We start from the raw sequence: 20,799 nt of genomic DNA on the forward strand, positions 1-20,799 counted from the left end.
TCCTTCGTCACGGATGGCCCACCCAGCCTCCCTTTCCCTCCTTCACAGTCAAAGCCATCCAGTTCCTCTGCCTCATCTCTGCTGTCTCCCTTCAGCTCATTGGCTTCTCCAGTGGTTCAACTTTGCTGCACGGATCCGCCTGGGGCTTCAGAGTCATCAGCTCCACCTTGGCTCATGGATCCCTCAGCTCCACCTCAAGCCTCCAAGCCCCTCGGCCCTCCTCCAGGCCTTTGCTCTTCGGCTCCATCATGGTTCCTCCATGGTTTAGTCTTAAGGTGTGTTCGACATCGGCTGCTGCTGGATGTAACCAGTCGGTGAGAGTTGCCACGAGCAGGCAGGGATGGAGACGTGAAGTTGGACACTTCCTGCTTCCCGTAGTGACGCTCGCGCTGTGTTTGCATACTTTACCACAGCTGAAGTTAAATAAATGCAATATTTGTCAAATACACAAAGTTTTATGCAACATTTTCATTCAATACTTTATGTATTGCTTAATACAGTGTCTGTTTGTACAAGAATAAAAATCAACATAAGCCAATACTATGAATGAAGTGGGGTCTATATCCTTCGGATGAGATGTTAAACCGAGGTCCTGACTCTCTGTGGTCACAAAAAATCCCAAATTTGCCCCTTGGCCTCTGTCCATCATGGCCTCCTAATCATTCCCATATATATATTCCAATTGGCTTCATCACTATGTCTCCTCTCCACCAGTAAGCTGGTGTGTGGTGGGCGTTCTGGCGCAATATGGCTGCCGTCGCATCATCCAAGTGGATGCTGCACATTGGTGGTGGTTGAGGAGATTCCCCCTTCTATGTAAAGCGCTTTGAGTGCCGAGAAAAGCGCTATATAAATGTAATGAATTATTATAAATTATATTATAAAGGGGTGGTTGATTATGATTTAACTTTTCTAACTTTAGTTAGTGTGTAATGTTGCTGTTTGAGCATAAACAACATCTACAAAGTTACAACGCTCAAAATTCAAAGCAAAGAAAGATATTTGCTTTTGTTTTTTAAAGACTACAACAAACGGCTGGTAGGGACTACACAACATTCCTCTAAGTCAGTGACATCACCAACCCTAGAATTTACATAAACCCCACCCACGGGAACGTGATTTATAGATTATCATGACAGAATATGCTAATCAATGACTAAAAGATAGTTAACTCCACATCAGCAATACAAATTCATCAACTAACCATTCAGAAATGTCCTGTTGCATTCTACATGTTGCCACTTCTTCTTGAGTCTCTCCATCATTGTCTGACTCCAGTTTGAACATAAAAGTTTTTGAAATTTTCAGTGTGTGTCTGTGTGAGGTAATCAGAGCTGCTAACACACAAACACACACAGGAGCTCTTGAAGCTCTGCACTCTGTGACGTGGCAGCAGGTCATTTGCATTTAAAGGGACAGACACAAAAACTGTGTTTTTGCTCAGCCTCAAAAAGTGACAATTGTAACATGCTATATAAAAATATACAGTATATGGGGTGTTTTGAGCAAAAATTTCACATACACACTCTGGGGACATCAGAAACGTATTTTACATCTTGTGAAAGAGGCATTATACCACCCCTTTCAGTTTTATGTTGATAAACAAGACACAATATAACATCGCGACTACATGAAAAGAGATTTGTGAGCATTAGTGGAACTGAAGGTGTGAGAATAAACACGGCCAATCGTGAGACAGCTGCACTGTAAAAAAAAAAAGAATGTATTTTTTTACAGAATTTTGCATTCAGTTTTTTTTCATTATACAGTGAATACCTGTTAATTTACAGATTTGTAAATTTAAAACAGATTTGCTGTAATTTAAATATTTACTGGTAATTGTTTGTATTTTGGTTTTACATCAATTTTACCGTTTTTTTAAGGAAATTGTCTGTATTTTTACAGGTTTATGTGTAATTTTACATTAAATATTCAGTAATATTTTACAGATTATTTCTGTGAAATTAGAAAACAAAGAAAAGAAGGTATAACTGCAGAAATCAGCAGTCATTTAACATGTTGTCCTTGAAGATCATTAAGCATGTGGGTGTCAAAGTGAGTTTTAAGGTTAAATAATTTGTTTGTAGCTATACCTACTGTATACAAATACGTCTTTTAAATTTTGTCTTGCAAATATAAAATCTTTATAGTCGTATAGCAATAAAGTCTTCCAAATCTTTCAGACCGTATTTTAATCTTGTCTTGCAAATGTGCTCATTTTGATAATCATTTGTATTACTCTCCCCTAATTTCATGTTATGTGTTTTATGAATATTTTTCCAAATCTGCGTTGCTGCACACATTGCGTGGCTTTTTGTGCGTGCGACTGTGAGTGTGTGTGTGTGTGTGTGTGTGTGTGTGTGTGTGTGTGTGTGTGTGTGTGCTCGACGCAGATTCAAATTATCCGCCAATACTTTTCCGTTGCTTAGTCCCGCCCACCACAACGGTTAGCTGTTTGGAGCTGTGTCAAGGGCAAGCGGGAGATTTGAATTTTGTCTACGGTTGTGAAGTGGATTGTTTGCGATCACAGTGGTTCAAAGCTATAATCGTATTCGTCAGGAGCAGCCGTAAGCAGGAGGAGCACTGAACACATGAGTTATGTTAACGTTACAGTCCGGGTGAAGTCAGTCCGTTCGGAAAAAACGCGCCCTTTTTCAGTGAGCCTGGATCGTCACAACGGACATCATCATGCCAAGCAACCGATTTCCGGCTCAGGTAAGAGTCTCATAGCTATAATATGTAAACGACATTTTATATTACATTTGTGTTAATTGACAGTTTCCAAGGTAACGTGAGCATTCATTAATGTTCAGTCATAACTGTTGCCGAGAGCTGGAGGGCAAAACACTGCTGCATGCCTTTCAATTTGCCATCTGTTTTAAAGTCCCCGTGAACCGGAAGTTGCAAACGACTTTTCTCCAGTGCTGTGACGTATTTCCGAGAGAAACGGAATACTAAATGAGGCAAAATGGTGGGCGTGGCTTTTTTCCCAACTAGCACCTGATTGGATCTAGAAAAGTAGGTGTTTTCATTCAGTCTGTCTACTGTCAGTTGGAGGGGCGTGATTACGGATGTTAAGAAGACGCCCAAACCGTGAAACCTACGTCATCAGGCAAGGTCCTCCAACGCAGAGGGGAGGGGAAATTTCAGATTTTGATTAAAAATTACGAAGCCCAAAATGTTTTTTTTGTGTGGATTGACTTGCATGGATGAATTGTTCACCACAAAACGATCAATTTAGGCAAACAAAGTAAGTATGGTCAATTTTGAATTCATGGGGACTTTAAGAAAGATCAGTTGAACATCTCTAAAGACCTAAAACAAGCTTTAGTAGACTTGTTATGCGTATCAAAGTCCGTCCAATTTTGTATCAAATCTTCGTTATGATAGTCAGTCAATCAATCTCTTAAATGGCGGGACATTTTGAAACACTGTCTGGAAGCTGAAACTCTTGTCTTAAAAAAAACATCCTTGATTTTATTATAACGTTAGTTAAATTGTAGTAACCACGTTTTTGGCAGATTTACCACTAATTTAATAACCACAGTTTTACTAAAAATGGACCTACCTTTTTTTTTCTATTTTTTTTCTTTTCTTAGTAACGTTAGTTAAACCATGGCTAATTTTGAAATGGTTAACGTGACAAAGTTAACTCTATCAATAACTGCTTTATGGTTTCAGTCAAACCATACTTGCTGTGATCCTGCTGATTTTCCTTACACCATTAGGAGGATCAGGCCCTTCCTATCGGAGCTACACACCTCCTGGTCTAAGCTCTTGCTCTATCCAGACTGGATATTGTAATGCTCTCTGGACAGGCCTTCCAGCATCAGTCAAACCTCTGCAACTGATCCAGATGCTGCAGCAAGAGGGCTCTTTAAAGGTTGACCTACACATAAACGTTAGATCTATGTGTCCTCCAGAAGCTTGTGTTCTGCAAATGAACGGCGCCTTCTGGTGCCATCATCCCAAAGAGACACAAAAACACTTTCTTCAATGACCTTTACCTGGACTGTTTCCAGCTGGTGGAATGACCAGCGCAACTCAACACATGTTCAAGAAACTGCTGAAGATCCACCTTTTTCATAAACACTTGCCCCAATAATACTAAATCTTTGTTTAAAAAAAAAAAAAACTTGCTATGTGTACTGTGCTAGACTAACTGGGACTTGTCTCTGCACTTGTTGCTTCTATCGTTATCTTAATTGGTAAATCACTTTGGATTAAATGTAATTGTAAATGTTTAAAAAAAGGTTATATTAGACTATAAAGGTATACAGCAATTGCCTTTTAATGTGGATCATTTTACATGTTCTAAATTATATACTAAGCTTCTATTTCCAATTAATCACTTATCTTGATGTTCAGTGTTTGTTCAGTTACTAATACTGTAAATGTGCAGGTATTCTGTACTCATACATTTAGTTAATTAACAGAAAGTGACTGTACATTTGTTATTATTAAGTACTTAAATAGAGATTGGTCAAAGTTGTGAAATTGGATCTGTACAAAAAAAAAAACTAAATTTACAAACATTTGTATTTTAATTTATGCATTTTTATACATCATCATTTCATTGTTATTTAACACAGAAAAACTATATATTAAAATAGAATTACTGTAGATAGACAGCATTATTATATAAAATAACTTTATAAAACCCTAAATGTACAGTTTAACCTGAAAGTTAAATGTCTTTTTAATGTAATTTGACATCATTTATCCGTTTTTCCACGGTTTAATAAGCCATTATCAACAGTAATATACTGTAATTTAATCAATTTTGACTGTAAAGTAAATTCTGTATTTTTACGTTTTTTCCATGTAATTTTGTGAAACGGTTATTTGCTGTAATTTAACGGAAACCGTCTGGAAACTTTGCTGCCAGAGATTTGCCGTTTTTTTACAGGATTTTTTTTTACAGGATTTTTTTTTTACAGTGTGTGTCGTCATCAGAACTCGTGAGTCCTCCGGCTGCTCTTGAATCCCTCTCGCGGTACTTTGAGGGCATACGTCACGTGGCGTCGGCGCTTTCTCAAGTCGGACAAAAGTCAGCCACTGATCTGTCTGCAGATCTGCATGAAGTCTTTAGTTTCAATTGTCTTTATTTACCTATGTTCTCGTCATTCATTAGTTGTCATGGTTTCGAATAAGTCCTCACCTGTTCCCTGTTCTGTTGATGTTCTTCCCTCTGTGTATTTAAGCCATTAGTAGCCATCAGTTCATTGTCTCGTGTTAAAGTTATGTATGCTATCGCTCTGTGTTGATTATAAGTATCGTTCATTCGACGTCACACATAATCCTTGGAATTTACACAGCAAACCCTGACAGTGAGATGAAGGATGAGACATGTATAAAAAGACAAAACAAGGTAACTATCCCTTGTAAACAGCATATTTGAATTGAGTAAATATTATTTAAGTCTGTGTATTTAGGATACAAAGAATGCTACCCAATAAATTAGCCTTAGTGAGAGAAAGGAGTCCATTATTTCACATTGTATCCCCCAAAAAGTTCAAAATGTCATTGCTATCAAATAAATTATGTAGCCTGAGTAAATGATGGCTCAGAAAAATGACAAAAATGTGGCCTGTTGCATGAAGCCGGTTTCAGTTTCTACCCAGGTAAGTTTGAGATTAGTTTGAACAAACTCTGGTTTTAAGGTGGATTGGTTTTTAGCGGGTGTTTTTATTGCCATGGTAACTTATGCTACACAGCTAACCTGCTCCAGAGTAGGTTTTATTCTGGGTTAGAGATCGCAGACCAAAACTGGACCAATCAGCTGTGAGTAAAGTGACATGCAAAAGATATTTGCGTTCCCACGCAAAAGTTTTGCGTTCCCACCAAAACCTGTTGGGAGCTCGGACAGACACTTCCTGTTTAATGTCCTGCTGGCAGTGTTTCAGAGCTCTGTACGTTAATGGAACATTTCAGACTGATCTCATGAAATGGCGTATGTATGACACGCCAATTCGTATTTCCATTTTTGGCGTGCTATCAACACGCATAATCGCTTTTCAGCGTGTTTATCAACGCCTTTGACTTAACGTTATATTACTGTATTATGTATATATAAATATATGACCTACCCCAACCCCGTCCCTAAACCTACCCGTCACTGGGGTTAATACCATTTATGAGTCTTCTCCTACCATCCTAGGAAAAGAAATATCGCTCCACAGATGTAGATATAGATTTTGCTTCGTTTCGCTCGGACATTTAACGGCGTACACATACACGCGGAATCACTCGGACATTTAACGGCGTACACATACACGCAAAAGATTTCGGCGTGGACACACACGCGGATAGCTCAAAATGCGTATAGATAACACGCCACTTGAATTGAAAGTGGCGTGTATGTTTACGCAAAGTCATGATGTCATGTTGAACATTTCATAGTGTTTGAACTTGGACTCAAATATAAAGAAATGCGGCCAGTGCTTAACTCAAGGAGTTCAGTGAAGTTGGCAATATATTCACATAGGCTTTTCGAACTTCCCGAATTAATATTCTTGAGCTAAAGGTTGTTAAAACACAAAAGACACCTATTTACAATCACAGTAACCTAGACAACGAGCTACAACCCAATTCTCCTCAAAACGAGCTTTATAATATAAATTTGTCTTTTAACCAGCCGGTTGAGAGACAAGTCCGAATAAGGGGCCATCGGCAAAGTGCAAATCCCAAAACCCTTCTGCACATTTTATATTATTTAACATATTCAATAGCTTCACTATGATACACTGTACTGTCACCAAATTCAGTTCACACATCACTGCTCTCCTGGTGGTTATACTAATGCATAATTTTTATTATTATTTATTCAATATATATTCAATAACTTCACACTGTTATACAGTGTAATGCCATTAAATTCAGTAAGCAAATATAATGCAAAAGCTATGGTTGTAACTATTATGTTAGCTGCGTTCGGTACCAATATAATTTGTGTAAAGATTAGGCCTACTTATTTTTTATGTGCAATTACTTCACATAGATCCATTTAGCCTATATTATAAAGCTTGTTTTGAGGAGAATTGGGTTGTAGCTCGTTGTCAAGGTTACTGTGATTGTAAATAGGTGTTGTTTGTGTTTTAATGACGTTTAGCTCAAGAATATTTATCCGGGAAGTTCGAATAGCCTATGTGAATATATTGCCAACTTCACTGAACTCCTTGAGTTAAAGGGGTCATATAATGGTACATGCACTTTTACAAGTTGATTGTACTGAAATGTGTGTTGGCAGTGCCTGTACACAACCATCATAAAATGATAAAAATCCATCCAGTGTTTTTGTTTTAATCTCCTTATATGTTTTCCCCTGCCTCAAATCAAGCTGTTCGACCGTGTGACGTCACACGATCGGAAGCCCCTCCCACGATTGTTGATTGACAGGAGCGTTTCAACACAGACCCGCCCTCGCTCGTGAGGGAGCTGTCAATCATAGTCCGGGCAGACAGGCGCGGTCATTGTTGATATGCTGGAGCACTGTCTATGAGCAGAATGGCGTCTAAGCGATTGTCGTGTTCTTTTCTTGGGTGTAATAACGAACACAGCAGTCATTTTAAAGTCCCCATGAATTCAAAATTGACCAAACTTACTTTGTTTGCCTAAATTGATCGTTTTGTGGTGAACAATTCATCCATGCAAGTCAACCCACACAAAAAAATTTTTTGGCTTCGTAATCTTTAATCAAAATCTGAAATTTCCCCTCCCCTCTGCGTTGGAGGACCTTGCCTGATGACGTAGATTTCACGGTTTGGGCGTCTTCTTAACATCCGTAATCACGCCCCTCCAACTGACAGTAGACAGGCTGAATGAAAACACCTACTTTTCTAGATCCAATCAAGTGCTAGTTGGGATAAAAGCCACGCCCACCATTTTGCCTCATTTAGTATTCCGTTTCTCTCGGAAATACGTCACAACACTGGAGAAAAGTTGTTTGCAACTTCCGCTTCACGTCGGGGACTTTAATGTTCCTAAATCCGAACCGCTGAAGACGCAGTGGCTGAGTTTGTTTTCGAAGGGAATATTCGCCACGAGCAACGTCAATGCTTTCATGTTTGCGCGAATCATTTCACACACCAGACTGCTTTATAAATGAGGATCAGTATAAAGCTGGATTTGCTAAGAAGCTGCTCATGAAAAAAGGATCGGTACCAGATATTCGTGTTCCTGCTGAATCTCCAGAAGAACGGAAGTGAGTGTAACGTTTTATTAAACTTTATATTAATATATTAATCTTTGCAAATCGCTAGCTGCACGCTTCACAATGAATGCGTCTAAGGTTTACACTCAGGGTACATTACGGCATGTTTTCTATGTTTGACGTTCTCAATATAATTCATAATCCCACGTTTATACTGAACAACGCGTTATGGTTATTGTGTTATTGTGTTACAAACGGTGTACGCACAGAACAGAGAGGCGGGGTGAGCAAAGCTCATTATCATTTAAAGTCATATGCACTGAAACGGCGTGCTGAAAACAGAGCTGTTTTTGACCAGGTAAAATAAGTGTTTTCTTACAATACTAATGAGAATTTTTAATTAAAGTATATTACAAACTTTTAATTTAGACCTTAAAGAATCATATTAGCTTGTACAATCCAAGTGAATCCAAGTTCAAACACTATGAAACGCTACATTAACGTACGAGCTCTGAAACACTTCCAGCGGGACATTAAACAGGAAGTGTCTGTCTGAGCTCCCAACAGGCTATTGTGTGGTAACGCAAATATCTTTGCGAGGGAATGCAAACATTTTGCGTGGGAAAGCAAATATCTTTGCGAGGGAACGGACTCTGATATTCCTCTTCTAATCACACTAATTTTTTTAATTACATTGTACGTTAAATTATTGAACATTAAATATATCTGCAATACATTTATGTTGGTTCTGTTCTGCTTACCCTAAGGAGGGTTTATTGCTGCTATCCCTGCTCTTATCCATGCTAGTCTGCATAGATGGGCAGGGAGTTTTTGCCCAGAACAGAACCATACCACCGATCCAAACTGTATGCTAATTTTAAATCATCTTTGACCATAATGATCCCGACAAAAATACACATTACGGATCTTAAAAAACCTTCAAATTTGTTAGTAGACAAATAAAGTTTCACGAGTTCACACTTACAAATAATTAGATTCTAAATAAATACTCCTCTAAGAAAAAGGCAACTCTACTCTAAAGAGTTATAAACCAGGCCAATGGTAAACCACAGTAGCAACAAAAGAGCAATTTTCTGAAGAAATGAGTCATTTCTTCTTTGATCAAAATCAATGTGTTTGTACAAAATCACTGCAGTTTTCTTTGCAAACTGAGCAATTCAACCAATTTAAATGTCTTTTTCTCATTAGTTAACTGATCCACCCAGACCTGATAGTCACAATAAATGCAAATCGCCTTAATGTGCAAGTCATTTTTTTTATCTCAATTTTTTCTCTGAAATGAGAGACTGTACTTGCAGCCTAAAATATTTATACAACTGTCTGGCTGCTTGTCAGCCTGGCACACCAAAATGAAATTTTCACATTTGCAAGTCCATTTGTTCCATCAACATGGTGTCACTTTAAATTTGCAGGCCTCTATTTGGAAGGAACTGACTGTACTCTGACAGCCCACCTACAAAAGACCTTGTCGCTGTGATGGTCACCATGGTGATCTCCCTGGTAGCACTGTTGTAGACTATTTAACCTGTAGGAAGCCTCTTGGAGAGCTGTCAGAGAAAGAAGCTTCTAGGCTAAAGTTGCAACAGAAATAAATGACTCACATATGATAAGCATTTACAGGACTGACTGCAGTAAAATTTGAGCTCCAACCTAGTTTTTTAGGGACAGTTCACTCGAAAATGTTAATTCTGGCATTTAAGCACCCTCATGTTGTTCCAAAGCCTTATGACATTCGGATGTTCTTCCATGGAACAAAATCTGAGAAATTTGAAGAATGTATGTCACATACTGCTCTGAGACAAGAAGGTTGAGGATCCAAATGCAGTTTTATTGAAAGGGTAATCCACAATTGTAGTCGAAAACAGGCAAGAGGTCAGAGCACAGTAAATCAGTCCAATCAAACAAACAAATCCAGAGGGTGAGACAGGAACAGGTAAACCAAGACACAGGCAGATATCAAAAACCAGGAACATGTAAAACAGAGGTAAATGCTCAGAGATGCAGTGTAAACAACTAACAAGACTTTGCAGGGAATTAATGTGAAAACCAGGCTTATATGGGGTGAGCTAAACAAGGTAAAGACACACAGGTGAATGTGATCATGGCTGATTAGTCTGGGCAAAGGATATTGGGAAATGTAGTTTGTGGATGTGTGGTGATTGTCTGGGTTGGAGTGCCCTCTGATAGTTAACCCCGTCACTCTCACTGGTGATCGTAATGGTGCGTTCACACCGGACGCGAATAGCGCGTCAGGCGCGAGTGATTTCAATGTTAAGTCAATGCAAAGACGCGTTACGCGCGTAAAAAATTCCTGCGGCGCAGTAGTCTGGCGCGTTACGTGTGAATGATTTTATTAAGTGCTTTTTGTGCATTCACGCGTTTGACGCGAATTCGCGTCTGCCGCCCGAGTTGAAAAATCTGTCTCCGGGAAATAGAGTTCGGGTGTGAAAGCTGCTTGTTGACTATCTTCTCGAGGGAAGACCGTCTTATGAAATTAAGAATGGCTAGAATCTCGCGATTGGCGAGGCAACACATAGATTACGGGTCCGCTTTATGCGGAGGGAACTGAGCAGACTGGAGATTCCCTTTCTCTTTTGTTCCTATGATCGCGAGCAAACAAATTATGTGTGTTTGCAAGCTATGATGTTATGATTCTTTTTATGTATTGAAACTATTCTAATGTAGCATCTGGACCAATCAGACACACACAAATTATTCATTATATTTAATGAATAATCCAGCAAACTCACTCTCCCAACAAATGTCTGTGAAACTTTCCCCAAATCAAGCTAACACACTGGCAGAACTTGGTGTCCTGTTACAGGACACAGTAAGACTGATAAGTTTTACAACCCAAAGGAATGTGCATGGAATTGTGACTTAATTCTTGCTGAGAAGGAGAAATTAACCCTTTTAATCTTATATATTATATATACAGTTGTGCTCAGAATTAATGGCACCCCTGGTAAATATGATCAAAACTGGCTGTAAAAAATAAATCTGCATTGTTTATCCTGGTGATCTTTCATTTAAAAAATTGGCAAAAATCTAACCTTTCATTGAAGTAAAAGAATTGAAAGTGAGGGGCAAATCACATTATGAAATAAATGTTTTTCTCCAAAACACGTTGGCCACAATTAGTGGCACCCTTTTATTAAATACTTTTTGCAATCTCCTTTTGACAAGATAACAGCTCTGAGTCTTCTCCTGTAATGCCTGATGAGTTTGGAGAACACCTGACCAGAGATCAGAGACCATTCCTCCATACAGAATCTCTCTAGATTCCCAGATCCATGTTGGTGCTTCATGTTGGTACAACATTAAAGATCCAACGGCATATTCAATTGTACACATGGGGTACTTTTTATCCCTGTGTGCACCAAACCCATCTAGTGTGTTTGCTGCCATAAAGCTCTTTTTTTAGTTTCATCTGACCACAAAACCCTGTGCCGTTTGAAGTTCCAGTCGTGTATGACAACTGCATTTGCTGGAGTTTGTTTTTGGATGAGCGAGGAGGATTTTTCTTGAAACCCTCCCAAACAACATGTGGTGATGTAGGGGGTGTTTGATTCTTTTTTTAATAGGTTTTCTGACCCCAAGACTCAACTAATCTGCAATTCTCCATCTATGATCCTTGAAGAGTCTTTGTCCACTCAAACTCTCCTCCTCACCGTGCATTAAGACAATATAGACACCACGTCCTCTTCCTGCAGATTCGTAACATCTTTAGTTGATTGGAACTTCTTAATTATTGCCCTGATGGTCAAAATGGGGATTTTCAATTCTTTAGCTATTTTCTTACAGCCACTTTCTATTTTGTGATCCTCAACAATCTTTTGATGCACATCAGAACTATATTCTTTGGTTTTACTCATTGCGATGGATGATTAAGGGAATTTGGCCTTTGTGTTTCCTCATATTTAAACTCCTGTGAAACAAGAAGTCATGGCTGGACAATTCCATGTTCCTACTCACCCTGGTGTGCTAAAAAAGGTAAACATTAATGGGAATATACTTCAGAGATATTTTACTCGTAAAAAATTCTAGGGGTACCAATAATTGTGGCCAACGTGTTTTGGAGAAAAACTTAATGTGATTTCCCCCTCACTTTCAATTATTTTACTTCAATGAAAGGTTAGATTTTTGGCAATTTTTTGAATGAAAGATCAAAAGAATAAACGATGCAGATTTATAGCCAGTTTTGATCATATTTACCAGGGGTGCCATTAATTCTGAGCACAACTGTATATAACCATGGGCCAGTTGTTCAAAGGTAAGCTGATCGGATTTTGGTTATCGGATTGGATCAAATCTTGACAATGGGTTGTTCAAAAGGGAAAGAAGGAATCTGAAATCAGATTAGATCAGGGAATCCAATCCTAGTTTTAATCTGGATCAAACCTTCAGTTTGTGTTGTTCAAAACTTTTCAGTGGGATTTGGATAACTTTGATCCAAAAAAACAGGATTATCCTGATCCCAACAGGGGGTAGGATTTCCAGGTGGATTTCAGGAAGAAAATGTAGTAAAACTTTAAAATTGGTCAAATACATTTGTATCATTTAGTGTATATACTTTTATTTATATTTTGCACTTGACTTGTGTAACCGTTGTAACAGTGATAAAGTAGACATGGGCTAACAATTAAGCTATTCAGTATAGTAAAGTAAAAATAAAATAAAAATGATCTTGTCCCCATGAAATAATCCCCCAAACAGATTTCAATAACAAACAAAAATAATATATTCATTTTTCGGTCATTCATCACCGTATATTAATTTCAAAGAAACAATCATCAGAGATGAGCCTGTCAAAAATAATGTCTAACAATTGCATCCCTTACTACACGTCCAGTCAGTCCCTGATTCTGACAGACCACCAGAGGTTGGTCTGGTTCTTCAACAGGCTCAGGTGCATCATAAACATCATCACAGAGACATTGCACCTGGTAGCGATGTTGTGCAGGACGATACACGCAAGTATTATGTTGCATGCTCCCTGTGGTTCCACTCGCAAGTAGTTAAGGCATGCAAAGCGTCTCTTCAGAACTCCATTTAAACGCTCAATTGCACATCTTGTTTTGCAATGAGCAGTGTTGAAGCGTCCCTGCGCAGGTGTGGTTGCTGCAAGAAAAGGAGTCATCAGCCATGGTAGGAGTGGATAGGCACTGTCTCCTAATATTATGCCATCCGGTCGGTTGGTTTGGAGCTCTCTGTATAAAGCACTCTCTCTCAGGATGCGTGCATCATGAACAGACCCAGGCCACTTCACGACACAGTTTGTGATGATGAGGTCAGCATCGCCCACAAGTTGGATGTTGATGCTGCGCCTCCCCTTTCGGTTGATGTACTCCCAATCCCTCTCATGAGGTGCTTGGATATGCACATGAGTGCAGTCAATAACCCCAATAGTATTGGGCATGTTCCCCAAAAGAAAAAACTTGTGCTTGGTCTGGGCAATCTGGACATCCTTTGGAAGTGAAACAAACAGATTGACCAGGCTGGCCAATGCAATTGACACAGCTTTCACTACATCACTCACAGTTGATTTGTCCACTCCCATATTATCACCAACAACTTGGTAGAAAGTCCCAGATGCATAGAAGCGCAGACCAATGAGGACCTGTTCTTCCACAGACAGACTGTGACTCCTTCGGGTTCTCCGTTGAAGTTTTGGCCTGACAAGGTCTGCAATGTACTTAATATCAGCATTCCCAAAGCGAAAGCGAGCATACAGTTCTTCAGTGGTGTATTGCTCCAGTGGTTGTGCACGTTCAACATACACCCTTTGACGGTATCCTCTTCCACCAACACGGTGGTACCGATGGACAATACCTGCCATGTCAGTGCCTCTCTCTAAGTCCTCTGAGAAAGGCTGAATATAAGATGGCTGTCAAATACCCACACACCAATTGGCTGACGTGCTGTGGCTTGTGTTCAATTAAATCAATCATGCCCAAGGCCTATAAATACTATGTTCACTACAACAGAAGCGGTGAAACCATGGACTCAAAAGGACCTAATTTCACTGTTGCAGAAACCCATGCACTGCTGGAGGGTGTTAAGTGCCATTATGCCTCAATAGTAGGAAGCTCTGTTGCAGGTGGAATGGTGACTAACAAAAGGAAGAAAGACATTTGGGTTGAAATCACCCAGAATGTAAATGTAATGGGGTCTGGCCAGAAGAGGACCTTGGAGCAAGTGAAATTTAGATGGAACAATCTGAGGGCCAGAGCAACGAAGGACCTTGCTGAAGCAAAAAATACCCAAACAGGCAACAAATCCTTTAAGAAAGGTGAATACACAGATGTGATTCTGGACATTATTGGAGGTGAGAACTCTAAAGCTCTGCATGGGATTCAAGGTGTTGTAGGGGATGGTGAGCCTACAATTGTAGAGGAAAGTGAGCCAGTTCCTCCTAATGCAGAGGAAACATTCATTCTGGATCTCAGCCCTATTATTGAAGATCAACCTGGATCCTCACTGGTAGAGCCAGCAGTCACAGTAGCTCAGAAAAGAGGCTTGAAGCGTCCTTTGCCGAATAAAAATGATGATGTCTATGAATCACTTCTTAAACGAGAAACTGAAAGAGCAGAAGCACAGATACTCCTGGCAGAGGAACAAATCAAGCTGACCAAACTACAGCAAACCAAAGCGAAACTTCAGATCCACCTCCTAAAAGTGGGGCTTGGAAATGCTGGTCTCTCCTCCTCAGATGAAGAACCCTGAACATTCTTTATTTCGTTAACTATTGGATATTTAGCCATTTCATTTTTTTAAGACATTTTCAAAATGTCCACAATGTATTTGTTAATGTATGTTTGTTGTTTATTTTGTTGTGGTTCAGATGTGGGTCATAAAATAAATTATGATTAGAAGTGGATGTTTATGTTATTTTTGTGTTTTGTCTCAAAATAAGAAACACTTACAGTGACCCCATGTTGGCTCTTCTACCTGTTCTTTACATAGCTGGTAGCCCACATTGTGATATGTTGTCCCATTTAGAGCGCTGGTAATCCGGATTTGGTAATCTTGAAAACTGTGTATCTGGATCAGGGTGATCCAGTCCAATGTTGCTTTGAAAAACCGGCATAAAAGTAAGACGGATTACCTGATCCTGGATAGGAAAAAATGGGATTTCCAAATCCGGATAATTTTGATCCAGATTAAATGTTTTGAACAACTGGCCCCATGTGATAAATGTATTAACATGTATCTAATTTTCCATCTCATGATTTTCCTTTTATGTGGTTTGCCCTATGTCTTCATTCTTTCTTCTAAACTATTTTGGTCTTAGACATGACTTGCATACTGTGGTTAACCAAATCATATGTGTAGCATGTTTAGTCTCTATAAACTCCAATCTTCGTCCCCCAATTGTTAATTTACATTACATTTTGCTAACTTTATGTCTGTAATGATTTGGTTGTGGTGGTAAGACAGCATTCAGCAGAGAGAGTGAGAATCCAAACGCAGTTTATTAACAAATATAATCCAAGGTCATAGTCCATACCAGGCAGAGGGTCAAGCACTTGTAATCAGAACAAACACAAATACAATCCACTGAGGCAGACAGGAACAAGAAATCCAAAACTCAGGAAAATATAAAGAAACCAGGAACTGCTCAAAATACTGACAGAGTGTACAGCAAACAAACAAACAAGACTTCATACTGAATGAAGGAAAAGGCATTTAAATAGACAGGGTGATGATCAAATGAAACAAGACACAGCTGAAACAGATCAACTAATAATGAGCAAAGGATTCTGGGAAATGAAGTCCGGGAAAAACAGAGTCTGAGGTAAACGGTGAGGGACTGGGATGCCATCAGTTGGCACATGATGGCACCTGCAGCTGACAGATGTAACAATGACACATTAGTATTATAAGAATCTTGTAGATTCTTTTCGTAAACACCCAATGAAATTAAACATTCAAATGCCCTGCTAGAACACAAAGGGTCGTAAAAACTCCCCCCAAAGGTACAGCTTTGTATTGGCTCACGCACCTCCAGAGGGTGTGACATCTTCACGCTTTAAAAATCACTGATCACAAGATTAGCTCTCTTAGCCTCTTGCTCCTCTTAGCCTCTTGCTCTCTTACTCTCTTGGTCCTTCCTGAGAAGTCCTAATGTAAAGGTGATGCTGAACTAGAAGTCCCCAAAGGACACCCAAGCTTGCGCCAGGCTGCGGCCTTGTCTTTCCATTCACCAAAGATCCTCTGACTCTAACTGGTTCTCTCTCATCAAGACCACATCAGCAAAGATCAACTGGAGCCTCAACAAATTGCATCAGGACAGTTTAATTCAAATGGGCGAGACATGCAAGTATCAAACTTAGTCTCATTATTTGATACACTGTAACAAATTGCTGTAGATTCTACAGCAAAATTCTACAGAAATTTATTGTTTTATCATTTTACAAGTTATTACTGTAATTCGCAATGCATTATGGGTCAAAAAGAGTATTACAGTTGTTAACAGTATATTTCCCTGTCAACTGTAAATTGATTTACAGGTAAGAGGTATTTTCACTGTAGTCCATACGTTTTACAACAATTTACTGTGATGTGGCATTATGGGATTGCGCGGGCTGAATACAGGTTTGAAAACTGGTGGACTGGAGCAGGCAAGAAGACTAGAAGATAAAAGGCACCATTTACGCAATTCTTGGTAAGTTAACTTAAATTTTCCTCCATAAATATTACAATATAATGTATTACTTAATGCTGTTTAAGCGATTCATATTTTGAACAGAATTCATAGGCAAGTCAGATGCAATTAATTTTATCGACTTGTTAACAACTGCGTGTTATCAGGACATTTAGTGTGATGTAAAAGTGTTTGATTACAATATTTTTTCACCCCGAAACGTTACGTTTTTTTCAGTAAAGGAATGTGTCTTTAATTTTAAATTTCTTGTTTCAGGCGAGGCATAGAATCGCGACGGCGCGCGAGCCATAACAGTGGTGAGACGAAGCTGAACTAAGGTAAAACCATCGTAAATGTTATGGACGAATGCTGCAGTTTGTTACAGTTTTATTCGCAATCCGCATTTGCTTTCAAGAGTATTTTTAGAGCATTTGCAGTTTGAAAGACAAGACAAATCCACTGAAGTCTTGGTGAGACAAAACTATACGCAGTTAGCTTTCTTGACGAAAAACATTAGAATCTATATGATATTAACATCGTTGGATGCTGCTATTTTCTCATTTATTTCACCAGTTTTGATTTCTTATTGAGAGCATGTAAAACCAGTGTTTAACAAAGGCTTGCGTCATATTAACGCAAAGCAATTTGCTGCGAACAATGATATAGTAATATGCCTATTTGCCTTTGCTCTCGAGAGAGTATTTTTTAGAGCATTTGCAGTTTGGAAGACAATACATAATTACTGAAGTGCTGTTGAGACAAAACTACATACAGTAAATACGCACGTGCAGTTACCTTTGCTGATGAAAAACATTAGAATATATGATTGTAACATCGTTGTCACGGTGTGGGTTTGTCTTGTCATGTTTATTGGTTCCCTGTCTGTCTATTAGTCTTCCCAGGTGTTTCCCGTTAACCACGCCCCCTTGTTATCCTGTTTAGATCGTTTGCCCCTGTATTTAAGCCCTGTGTTTCAGTCCAGTCTTGGTGAGTTCTTGTATTGTTGTAATGCTGTATGCACGCTGTCTTGTTCCTGAGTCTGGTTACCAAGTCTGTTTAGTTTCTAGTTTATTTAAATAAGACACTGCTGCACGTGGATCCTGCTTTTGCCTCTGCTTCAGCTGCTTTGTAACAGAAGAACTCACCCACCGAGATCCAGCAGTAGCCATGCCATCCCTGTGCCCAGATATCCAAATCTTGCGTCTCTGTCAGGATGATCGATCCATTGAGGACTACGTGGCAGATTTTGTCGAACTGGCACATCTCGTGCAAATGAGCACCAAATGCCTGATGATCTTTTTCCGTGGAGGATTATCAGAACCACTCCGGTCTGTGATGCCTGCCCATGATCCACACGGCTCGTTGGAAGAATATATCGACCTGGCCCTTTTGCTGAGCGGTTCTCCGTTTACTGTGGGCGTGGAGGAAAAGGAGCTCCGTGAGGCCGCAGTACCCCCTCAGCCTGTTCTTCTCATCACTTCAGCCATCAAGCTAGCCATGGCATCAGTCTATGGGCGTCCAGGACTGATGTCCACCGTGGCACAGCCACCGCTGATGTCAGTGTTGAGGGCCAAGAAGACCGTTCAAGGGGCCAGTCTTCTAGAGACCGTCCAGCCAGAGACCCCAGAGCCCGTCCAGCCAGAGCCCGTCCAGCCAGAGCCCGTCCAGCCAGTGGTCTCGTCCAGTCCCGAGGCCGTCGCCTGCTCGCCAAGGCCTTGTAGTGATAATCAGATAGGTAATCGAGCCAGCTCTGGTATGTTGAGTAAATTAACTAGATTCTAATTTACTAAAGTCTCTTCCATTCGTGAAACAAAGGGGACAGTGTTTTGAATTGATTAAATCATTGACTCATTCGCACATGCAGCGTCTTCTCTGATGAATGAACAACGAAGTGCTTTGCTTACTAATCGAGCCAGCTCTGAACATGTGACTCGAGATGACATCTCGTGAGTCCGGCCAAAGACCACTCGACCCCTTAGGGTCTCCTCTCTTTTAATCACCTCACACACAGAGCATAAGTGTAATAACGTGATCACCACCACTCAAATGATTAAACTCATCAACTCAGAGGAGTACGCACACACACGAAACTCCCCGGAGGGGGAGTGAGCGAGAGTCCACCACCCCGGCAAACTCTAACTGAACTCTGCTACACACACACACGCAGAAACACTCATTCATGAACTTTTAAATGCCTACCTCTTTAAACGTATGAAGTGTTTCTCTTGTTGTGTTTTACAATCCCCATGTGACCAAAATGATGTAACTATAAGCTTTTATGGTATGTAATCAGTTTGACATTCGTTTAATCACGAAAATCATGTATCTGCATTTTACTAGCCCTAGGAATGTCGCGCTTGGTATGATTGGAATCAGAGGAATCGAATAAGATCGAATCACTGAACCAAAGTGCAACATGAGGCATACTTTATCAATACCAGTTTAGAAGTGTATTTTTACTAAATGTTATCTTCCATGCACATGACCCGGAGGGCGTGTGTTTTCGCAAACACAGAAGTTTGACAACACGCCTCCTCCCCAAACGATTGGATAGGACACGCAGGAAAGGCGTGCCTCTAGCTCCTTCAAAACTCGAACGCCACAATCTGTTCGATGCAGTTTCTACGCCACATGAGAGCTTTTCCTGTGAGAGGATCCATGGCTCCTTCGGGGAGCTTTCTCCGTTTTCTTTAATCTTTCTTTATTTTCGTCTTCGGACTTTTCTTACGTTTAGTTTCAGTGAAATGAACGTAATCGGCAACTTCAACCTGAAGGAGACTCTTCGAATCTGCAGCGACCACACTCGCCCAGAAGAGCTGAGAAAGCACGCACCCGCTCCTAAGGACACACACGCAAGACACAGTTTTCCTCAGCAACACCAGGAGAACCAAAGACCTTTAAGCCTGCATTCAAACTAACGCGCTTTGCCCGCTCTGAAAGACCACGTGAACGCATGACGCAAGGACAGAGACACAGACACGTGCTTTCTTCACATCACGCCAGAGAGCGTTACCTGTGCAAGTAACCGTTTACCATTCTTTCAAGGTTTAAGATCTGTTGATTCTTGGTGTCTAAAAAGGTTCTGTGTCTATGATGAATTTTGCCAAACCAGAAGATCTCTCAAATTCTCACTCTCTCTCTCTCTCTCTCTCTCTCTCTCTCTCTCTCTCTCTCTCTCTCTCTCTCTCTCTCTCTCTCTCTCTCTCTCTCTCTCTCTCTCTCTCTCTCTCTCTCTCTCTCTCTCTCTCTCTCCCAATATTGCGCTCTCGCAATCTCTCTCTCTCACTCCTGTTTGTTATTCGTCTGTCTCATTTGTTTTACTGTTTACTGTACATACATGTATCCCGTGTTTAAATGTAGAATTCTGTATCCGTAGTTTCATTTTATTAAAACCATTATATTCTTGATTGTTTTGAATGCTCATATTTTACAAGTCAATGAAATGCGATCCTATAGCTACAAAGCTTTACAAGTTGTTACTATATCAGTAACGTAAATTTTATAAACACGAGAAAATTAATGTTCACGGCCGGAACATTGAGATTTCTTGGAGTTTATAAAAAGGGATAACGTTGTTGAATTAATTGAGGGGTTAATCTTACAGCCGTTTGCTGGACAAACCGATTGTTTGATGGCCAATTGATTCCCTTAAAGTTATCTCATATAATCGATCTGAAATGAGACCATTGATATATGAATGAGGAATTATAATTCGTTATGATTGATCATTCATATATACAGTCGATCTATTTTCAATTTCGATAATTTAACTGTAATATGCAATATATTAATCATATTCATGATTAATTATTAAAATTCCCTATGCACAATTTGAGCTAATTAAGGCACATCTCGATGTCGCTACAATTTGGTGGAGAATGCAGGCATTTCAAACTTTGTTTTATGAGCAAATTCAGTTTCAATCTGTTTATATGGTTATTAATAATTTTGTGCACGCACAATATGGAATTTTGAAATT

The 20,799-nt window shown here is 39.7% G+C and overlaps 1 protein-coding gene across 1 annotated transcript; it reads right to left on the reverse strand.

The window, feature by feature from the left end:
* Nucleotides 1-13,025: 13,025 nt before the first annotated feature.
* Nucleotides 13,026-14,012, reverse strand: LOC130089442 (putative nuclease HARBI1). Its single transcript, XM_056256748.1, has one exon. The coding sequence runs from the start codon at nucleotides 14,010-14,012 to the stop codon at nucleotides 13,026-13,028; it is 987 nt and encodes a 328-aa protein (XP_056112723.1).
* Between the last annotated feature and the right edge of the window lie 6,787 nt (nucleotides 14,013-20,799).

Source organism: Rhinichthys klamathensis, unplaced genomic scaffold, assembly GCF_029890125.1.
Source record: "Rhinichthys klamathensis goyatoka isolate OS25496 unplaced genomic scaffold, OSU_Roscu_1.1 h1tg000133l_1, whole genome shotgun sequence".
In the NCBI taxonomy this organism is placed as follows: Eukaryota; Metazoa; Chordata; class Actinopteri; order Cypriniformes; family Leuciscidae; genus Rhinichthys; species Rhinichthys klamathensis.

Excerpts from the sequence above, each read along its gene's own strand:
- LOC130089442 (XM_056256748.1), bottom strand. The coding sequence starts at position 14,012 with ATGGCAGGTATTGTCCATCGGTACCACCGTGTTGGTGGAAGAGGATAC.